This window comes from Canis aureus, chromosome 19, assembly GCF_053574225.1.
Source record: "Canis aureus isolate CA01 chromosome 19, VMU_Caureus_v.1.0, whole genome shotgun sequence".
Lineage (NCBI taxonomy): Eukaryota > Metazoa > Chordata > Mammalia > Carnivora > Canidae > Canis > Canis aureus.
In genome coordinates this window covers 4,249,488-4,259,384 of record NC_135629.1, presented here as the reverse complement: position 1 = coordinate 4,259,384, position 9,897 = coordinate 4,249,488, and the positions used below count along the sequence as shown (strand labels likewise).

The 9,897-nt window shown below is 43.3% G+C and overlaps 1 protein-coding gene across 1 annotated transcript; it reads left to right on the top strand.

Moving 5' to 3' along the window:
- Window positions 1–351: 351 nt before the first annotated feature.
- LOC144289484 (M-phase phosphoprotein 6) lies at window positions 352–1,341 on the top strand. The gene has a single exon (XM_077857656.1). It carries the CDS (start codon window positions 380–382, stop codon window positions 863–865), a length of 486 nt encoding a protein of 161 aa, XP_077713782.1. The 5' UTR covers window positions 352–379; the 3' UTR covers window positions 866–1,341.
- The last annotated feature ends 8,556 nt before the right edge of the window (window positions 1,342–9,897 follow it).

Here is a 9,897-nt window from a genome sequence, read left to right as displayed (position 1 = left end):
AGACCCATTCTTGCTATGTAGGTACTTACTAAATGGATACTTTGTTAGCTTGATAAAATGTATGCACCTCTATCCAAAAGCTAGCACTGTTATATAATTCAAGAAACAGTGAATGCATTCCATGAAAACCAGGGGGGAAATGTGGGTAACTACTGTCTTCATTTAATGTTGCAGTGAAGGTTCTAGTTAGCACAATCAAATACAGTTAGAGGCATGAGAATTGGAAAGGGAGAGGTAAATGATTTCTGTTTACAGGAAAAAACTATGAATAAGGAAACTTAGCAAGATGATTGGATATGAATTTAATATACAGAATAAAGAGCCACATATATATTTTAAAAATCAGGGGGGTGGAGCGCGGCCCCGAGCAGGCGCCAACATGGCGGCCGAGCGCAAGACGAAACTGTCCAAGAACCTGCTGCGCATGAAGTTCATGCAAAGAGGACTGGATTCGGAGACCAGGAAACAACTAGAAGAGGAAGAAAAGAAAATCATTAGTGAAGAGCACTGGTATTTGGATTTGCCAGAGCTTAAAGAAAAAGAATGTTTCATAATAGAAGAGCAGAGTTTCTTGTTATGTGAAGATCTTCTCTATGGAAGAATGTCATTCAGAGGATTTAATCCTGAGGTTGAGAAATTAATGCTTCAGATGAATGCTAAAAACAAAGTGGAAGAAGTTGAAAGTGAAGCAGTGGAGCTTGATGTGTCAGATGAAGAAATGGCCAGAAGATATGAGACCTTGGTGGGGACAATTGGAAAAAAGTTTGCCAAGAAGAGAGACCGTGCTAATTATGAAGAAGATGAAAATGGACACATAAAACCAACAGTTAAAGTAAAGAAGATGTTTTTAAAGCCCCAGGATTAAAGTAGATGCTTTAAGACAGAGCTCAGGGAAGCCTCATAAGAGTTAACATATTGTGGAACTCATTCTGATGGCCTCTGTGTAGCTATTAATACTATGATGTTTATTTGTAAAGAAATGGATAATTTTGGAAATGTGCCATTTTTGAAACAGATGTGTGGTGGATGTTATACATCCTTTGCTTAATGGTGTTCATCAGGAATGGATTTTTAGCCCTCGATCTTCAAATATACAGAGGTATGTGGTTGCTTCCTAAAGACTTTTTTGACCTCAGATTTTTTTTTTAATAGGGCTTTCCAGTCACTGACCTTGAATTGACACACATAAATTAAATCACTGTTAAGTTATCCTTATGTTTATATTTTACTTTAAGTTATTAATCATGCCAAGCCAATTTATACATACATTTTGGAATCAAATGTCATGAGGACCTATTATATGTAAATTCATGAAGAATAAATATGCCTCTCTAGCCAGAAGTACTTGCATGCTACCAAGTCATTGTTAGTTTGTGGAATTACGAGTTTTTGCTTAAAGCTTTTATTAATAAAAATTGTTCTGTAATAAAAAAAAAAAATATTTTAAAAATCAGAACAAGGGGCACCTGGCTGGCTCAGTCAAGGGGGAGCCTGCAGCTCTTCATCTCAGGGTCATGAGTTCGAGCCCCATGTTGGGCATAGAGTTTACGTAATGAAAAAAAAATTAAAAACCAGAACAAAAAAAATGGGGAAAATACCACATTTTGAGAGTAATTTTTTAAATGCCTGAGAGTAACCTAAAAAAATAACCAAAATATATGTGAGGAAAAGTCACACAATATAGGCAACTAAAATGCTCAAAAACAAAAAACTGGAATCAAACAAATTGAAAACATTCCCCATGCTTTTTTTTTAGGATTTAATTTTTTTGAGAGAGAGCAAGAACACAAAAGCAAGGTCAGGGAGGAAGGACCAAGGGAGAGACAGAGGATCTCAAGCAGACTGTGCTGAGCTTAGAGCCTGATGTGGAGCTCACTTCCATAACCCTAAGATCAATACCTGAGCCAAAACCAAGAATCAAATGCTTTATTGACTGAGCCACCCAGGTGCTCCCATTCCACATTCTTTAATAACACAGTTTAATATAGGAATGTCAATACTCCTTTAAAAAAAGGTGGAGCTAGAAAATTTAAAGCTCATATTTTTAAAAGACAAGAATATTCAGCATAATCTTCATTATTCTTTTGTTTTTTAGGGTTAGTGGTATGACCAGGTTTTAAAGCCTATGGTAACATGTCCATAATTAAGTATATGGTATTGATATATGAACAATCAGACCAGTTGAACAGAATGGAAAGTCCAGAAGTAGACCCAATTGTGTGGAAATTTAGTATATAATAAAGATGGCATCACAAATCGCTGGGGAAATGACTTTAAAATTTAATGGTGGGTAAGTTAGCTTTTGCTGCAAAACACCGGCAAAATTTAGTGGTTTGAAATAACAGCAACAATTTTTCTCTTGAGGCTAAGGGTTGGCTGGGCAATTCTTCTGATCCCAATGCTCAGTCTCATTGGAGAAGTGGTTGCAACTCATTCAGTGAAGTGTGCTGAGCTGCTCCAGGCCAGAGTTGGCCCAGTCACCACTGGGCTGAGGCTGGCGGGTAGGTGACCCCCTGCCAGGGTGCTGGCCTGTGATGAGGAGCTAGAGGTCTGGCACACACACCCAAGGGATCCACCCCTGCCAGGGCTCAGGCAGGCCAAGGCAGCTGCGGTGCAAAAACAGCGATGGACGCATAGTGTAACCAGGAGGGTACACCTCTTCCTTCTGCAGCACCCCACCCCGATGCCATCTACTGCTAACTGGCAAAGGAGAACAGTTACAAAGTCAAACTCCATGATCACAGAATAAGGAATGAAGAGTAGATTTGGAACTGACAGACGAGAAATCAGTATCTACCATGGTCCACCCCTTGGGCTACTCAGCTTCCCTATGCACCTTCCTACACGCATCTGGCCTTCTGTACAACAAAACAACTGTGTCTCCACCTGCCAAGTATATGACCATGCTGCAGAGAAGGGAAGCAGTTTGTCACTTTCTCCCCAGAATGAGGAGCCATACGGTCCAAGCAGTCCCTGTACCCATCTGGGCCATTAAAGACCCTCAAATTGTCAAAGCTCCACGGAATATCTGTTACCTAAAGACAAAATTGCAAAGCTAAAACTCCCCACTACTTGCATGACAATGAAAAAAAATGGGAAGGAGGAGGGGGAGACAGAAACAGCATATGCAAAGAAACACCTACACATGAGAAGAGACTTCTTCTTTTTTAATTGATCGTGAGGCTGCAGTTGGTATGGATGGCTTCCTTCTTCTGTTGCCCATTCCATGTTTCCCCTGCCCTCAGGCTAAATTTCAGATGGTCAGAGTGGACTAACAAGCCATCCTTCCCATATGGCCTGAGTCTTCAAGTATCTTACCTGCTTTGGTTGCTGTAGTTTCCCATTAAACGTTGCTGGCAGGTGCCCCAGAGAACCCTTGGGTTGCACACATAATCCTTCCCACCCTGTATAGCAGCTCAACCTTCCCCCTCTTGGTAATTGGCAATGATCCCTCTAAGCCAATAGAATAAACCCTTTGTCTTCCTTTTGGTTCAGTGGCCATATGGAGCCCCAAAATGGCCAGGTGGAAGTCTCATCTTGCTATTTAGCAGAATCTGCTCTTTCCTTTGGTGGAAGCATTTCCTCCTTGGGAATGAAGACCTCCAAATCAGCAGAGCTCAAAGTTGCTGGGACAGAAAGTCACATCTCTGTGCAAGGGTCCTAGGTGTAACAGTGAGAGAGGCTGCCCCTGCTTCTGCCCCTACATTTTGGCACCTGTGTGTTCTGAGCATGGAGGAGACACCAGCATGCAGTGGAGTCTGGTTCAAAGTATGTCCTGCATCCTGTAGCACAGAACTGTCCTTCCACGGCAGTGTCCCCCCAGCTGGCTCTGTAACTTTCAGGAAGCCATTCCTCCTCTAATGTAGGCAAGCTGCTCCTTGGTGATGATGGATATATGGTGAAACCAGTTAGGGTTTGCTCTTTTTTTTTTAACTTTTTCTGTTTAATTCTACTTTTGGACATACAAAATACGTGGTTCAAAAAGTCAAAACCACGTACATTTTCAGAAAATCCCGCTTCCAGAACCATTCCCCCATCCTTACTTCACTCCTAGCTGCTCCATTGGCAACCATTTTCACTAGTTTCTAGGTGTATCATTCCAGTGTTTTGTTGTGCAAAATTAAGCAAAGATACAATTCCCCAGCCTTTCCTCCACAAAAGATAGCACACGGGCACACTGTTCTGCATCTTGCGTTTTCACTTACAATCCCTCCGTTATCACCAACGTGCTGACTCAGCTCCAAATCCACCGACCTTGCCTTGCTTGCTCGGAGTCTATTCGCCACCTGGCACGATGCTAACCTTTGTCGATAGAGGGCGCTGGAGGGGCAGGTTCTGGTGAGTTTCTGTCTTATTTGCTTGGCAGGTGACTCTTTTTCCTGCTTAGGAGTTGTAGCAGGCAATGCCCTGCGTACACTCTTTTGTACATCTCCACCCAAGAGTTTCTTGCTTGCAATTCGTGGCCCGAAGTTCAAAACCCATCAGGTTCTGCCCACCTGCGCCTTGATGGGAGGTGTCCTGTTGCCCCTGCCAGCCCCTGGTTCCCCAGGTTGGTAACTGCGGTCGGGCACTGGTCCAGGGCAACCCGGTGGCCTGCACCCGGACCTTCTCCATGCCAGCCTCCCGTGCAGTGCAACGGCCCGTTCCTACCCACAGGTTTGTTTCTTCGGCGGGCATCTCTTTCAGCCCCCTGGTATTTGTTGAGAGTATGTTTTCTTTCCCTTCTTTTTATTTATTTATTTTTTATTTATTCCTGAGAGACACAGAGAGAGGCAGAGACACAGGCAGAGGGAGAAGCAGGCTCCCTTCAAGGAGTCCAGTGTGGCACTTGATCCCTGGATTCAGGATTATGCCCTGAACCGAAGGCAGACGTTCAACTACTGAGGCACCCAGGCATCCCACTTCTTTCATTTCTTAATATTTAATCCCCTCTAGTTACAAATCCTTTACATTAAAATTTCCCTGGCCAAATTACTCTGGTTTCTGCTCCTCTGGACTCTGAGGATACCAAGTTGGTGGTGCCTTAAGTAGTAGCAGGAGGTAGACCCATAGTGATGGGATTTGGAAACAGGTTGTATGTAGCACAGGCTTGGGTGTGGTGCTGAGCACCTCGCCAGTGGGAAGCAGGTGCTAGCAATCGGTGGCTCGCATTGCCATCACAGTTAGTGAAGCTGTGGTCTGTGGTGGATTGTGATGGAATGCCAACTGAAGCAAGTGCCTTGGGAACCGTCCTGAGGGGTATGGCAGTAACGATCAGCACAAGGGTGGGTTTTCCTACGTACAGCACTGGATCACCCAGAGAGAAAATGGCATTGCTGAAAAGCAAGTGCAAATGTAACTGTGTGTGTTGCTGGGTTTCCGGCAACAGTTGAATCCAGTCTTGCGATTTCTCATGTGAAGGTTAGGGCACTCATCAGGAAAGGATAGGATCCTGAAACTTAGAATAGGGACATCTGGTTGGATCTAAATGAAACTGAGACTCTTGAATCCTCATGTCACTCTGAGCCTCTCGTGCCAGCAGAAGTATATTCCCTAGCTCCCATATCTGAAGGGACTATCCTTCCTTTGCCTGAGAGCCCTTGGATACCCACCGGGGCACACTAAAGAGATGCTCATTTCCCCCCAAACCCATGACAACTATCACCTGTTACCATAAGACCCATAAGTAGGGCCGTATCTCAGTCTGTTCCTGGGGGACAGCACACATTATGACCCAAGAGGACGTTGCTTACACATCAAAAGAATTACAAGATAAACCACATTTTGTTTATCCATTCATCTGTGGGTGGCCACTTGGGTTCTTTCCATCTTCTAGCTATTGTGAATACCGTGAATATTAATGTATCACTATTTGAGTTTCTATTTTTTTTTTTGAGTTTCTATTTTTGTTGCTTTTGGATATACACCTGAGAGTGGAATTGTTGGGTCACATGGCAATTTTTTTAAAAGATTTTATTTATTTATTCATGAGAGACACCGAGAGGCAGAGGCATAGGCAGAGGGAGAAGCAGGCTCCCTGGGTGGTGGGGGAGCTGATGCAGGCAGGACTCAATCCCGGGATTCCAGGATCATGCCCTGAGTCGAAGGCAGTTCAACCACTGAGCCACCCACATGGCAATTTCTAGTGATTTTTGAACCCATTATTGACTGTATATGCTCAGTGGGATATAGTCCAAGGACAAAGGGAACTGCAAATAAACCTTAAACTTCATTCAGTTTTATCATAATTGGTTAATATTGTTACTTTAAGTTGAAACTATGTACATTGTTAAATAAAGCAAATATATCAATCTTAATAAAACTGATATTTTGGGCAGCCTGGGTGGCTCAGTGGTTTAGCGCCCCCGGGGCGTGAACCTGGAGACTCCGGATCGAGTCCCACATCGGGCTCCCTGCATGGAGCCTGCTTCTCCCTCTGCCTGTGTCTGTGCCCCTCTCTCTGTGTCTCTCATGAGTAAATAAATAAAATCTTTAAAAAAATAAAATAAAACTGATATTTTAATATAAGTAGAAAGATATGAATATATCAAAGAAATTCAGAAAAATTCTATAATGTAAATTTGATTTGGAATTATTAATCATTCCTGATTTTGAAAAATAGGCTTTTTTAGATCTGTCCATTGCAGGAACCTAGAAATAAGAACGCTCCCCTCAACCACCACCAGGAGCAATGAACATTTTTAGCACCCAGATTTTAGTTTTACTGCTCCTCTTTAGGAAGGATAAAGGACCCCATCAGACAGATGGCTTATTCTAGGTCCTCAGTAGAGAGGAGGAGCCTGAGACATTCTATTTTGCTAAAAAGGTAAGGAAACATTGAGACTAAAAGGAGTATGTTGACAGAACACAAGAATTAGCTTGAATGAGTTCTAAGTGGCCACCTCTGGACAATTTGAGCATAAAATAGTAATAAATGTAATTGAGTATAACTCTTCAAACAAATTAAAATCCATGGGTCCATAAGGATACACAAAAACTAGAGAAACTCACTTTCTCCCAATAAACATAATGACACCAATTTCTTATTCTGAAAATTGATAATTGAAAGAATTATTGAGATGCCTGGGTGGCTCAGTCAATTAAGCGCCGAACTCTTGATTTTTTTTTTAAGATGTATTTATTTATTCATGAAAGACACAGGCAGAGGGAGAAGCAGGCTCCATGCAGGGAGCCCAATGCAGGACTCAATCCCAGATCCTGGGATCACGACCCGAGCCGAAGGCAGGTTCCCAACCACTGAGCCACCCAGGTGTCCTTGTTTTGTGTGTGTGTGTGTGTGTGTGTGTGTGTGTGTGTGTTTTAAGATTTTATTAATTTGAAAGAGAAAAAGCATGAGCAAGAGAGCATGAACAAGGGTGAGCAGCAGAGGGGTAGGGAGCAACAAACTCCCCACTGAGCAGAGAGTCTGATGTGGAGCTTGATCCCAGGACCCTGAGATCATGACCCGAGCCAAAGGCAGATGCTTAACCGACTGAGCCACCTAGGTGCCCCCAACTCGTGATTTTGGTTCAGGTCATGAGCTCAGGGTCATAGGATTGACCCTGGCATCAGGCTCCATGCTTGGTGTGGAGTCTGCTTAAGATTAGCTCTACCTCGCCCACTGCCCCACCCCCACTCTCACTCACTCCCTTTCTCTAAAATAAATCAATAAAATCTTTTTTTAAAAATCCTAAAAAAAAAAAAAAAATCCTAGTGATAGGGGCACCTGGGGGACTCAGCAGTTGAGCCTTTGGCTCAGGTCATGATCCTAGGGTCCTGGGAATGAATCCCACAATCGGACTCCCCTCAGGGAGCCTGCTTCTTCCTCTGCCTGTGTCTCTGCCTCTCTCTGTCTCTCATGAATAAATAAACAAATCTTTTAAAAAATCCTAGTGATATTGAATCTGAAAATTAAAAAAAAAAGGAAAGAATTACTTACCCTATCTCATTTGGAGGAACTATAATTCATCCCTAATTAAGAAAGCCTGGGTTCTTTAGTTTTATTTTTTTTTTAACAGAAGAATCCCAACTAGTAAATGTAAATGAATTGATTGATTCAGGTGAGAATCATCAATGCATGCTAAGACCAGCAGTGAAAGGTGGTTGGGGAACAAGATAATTTGTACAGTGCCAAAATATCACCACATAGATAACTTGCTAACTAGTAAAGGGGAAAAACATAGTTTTACAGGAGTGATCTGGTTGTCACCACATTAACAAAGTGATCAGGAATGGGACAACTAGATATTGAAGCATTTCGTTATGTGATTTGGTTTTTTTTTTTTTAAGATTTTATTTATTTATTCATGAGAGACACAGAGAAAGGCAGAGACACAGGACGAGGGAGAAGCAGGCTCCATGCAGGAAGCCAGACATGGGACTTGAGCCCAGGGCTCGATCCTGGGGCTGCAGGATCACGCCCTAGGCCAAAAGGCAGACGCCAAACCGCTGAGCCACCCGGGAATTCCCCTCGTAATGTGATTTGATATGAAGTACACAGCATCACCTTTTGCCAAATGGTTTAACCTGAATCTTGCCAAACATTTAGACTTAACTTCTAATACAGCAATTAAAGGGAATAGGAAGGTTAGATGTAATCATGACGGAAACAGAATTAGATCTAAAATGTGAGACCACTGGTCTAGAGTCTTCAAAAAGTCCATTTGCCTTATCCTTCCTTCTTCCCCCTTCATGGGCAATACAGTCCAAAGGTCATTAGAAGGGGCCAAGCAAGACAGGTATCCAGCCAAGGTTGGGGAAGGAGTCCCGCAGGCCGGAGCAGGGTTGAAAAGGACATCTACGTGTAGAACAGGAGGCATGCAGCAACCTTATCAGGGTCTTAACAGGTGAAGAGGATGAAAACAGGGAAGAATAAAGTGGCAACAGCAATGGAGATTGGTTATGTGGAGGGGAGTTGACAAATAAGTTGCTGTCTTAAGGAAAAAGGGAGCCAGGCTTCTCATCGTCAGAGAAGGGGGTTACAAACATAGGAAGAGAGAAATTAAGAATGAACCCCATAGTGATGGACTGAAATTGGGTATATTGCAGTGTATTCAGGGGTATTTTTAGTTTTATTTATTAATACCATCTTTACACCCACCATAGGACTCACACTCATGACCCTGAGATCAAGAGTCACATGCTCTTCTGACTCAGCCAGCCAGGCACCCCTGTATTAGCTATTAATTGTTGCATAAAAGTTACTCCCAAATTTAGAAGCTTCCAACAATCCATATTTATTATCTCATAGTTCCTGTGGGTCAGACATGCAGGGACTTCTTAGCTGGTGGTTCTGACCTAGGGTTCTCACCAGGTTGCAGTCATGGTGTCAGCCAGGGTCACAGTCCTCCCAAGGCTTGACTGGGGCTTTCAAGCTCTCTTACATGGCTGTTGGCTGGGGGATTCTGCTCTTCACCATGTGGCCCTCTCCATAGCACTGCTCCCAGTGTGGCAGCTGGCTTCCCCCTACTATGGGTGATATAAGAACCAAAGTAGTGCCACATTGTCTTCTATGATCTAGTCTCAGTGACACAGGGTCACTGCTGACTTCTGTTCATTAGAAGCCAGTCACTAAGTGCAGCCCACATGCACTTAGGTGGGAATTACGCTAGGGTAAGAATGGGGACCATCCTGGGGGCTGCCTGTCATTATCTACATCTACCCTTTAATCTCCAATGATTCCTATCCATCCCACATGCAAAATATGCTCACCCCTCTTCCCCAAATATCATCCTATCTTCATGATCTTGTCATTCAGGTTCAGATAAGACTCTTCAAACACAATTCCTTTGTCTCCTGAACTGAAGAGGTAAGTTACCAGCTCCCCCACCCTCCCACAGCACACATGCCAATGCACAATTGTGAGATACACATAGGAAAGCCACTGTAGACCTATTCATAAAGGGGGAAAACGAGAGG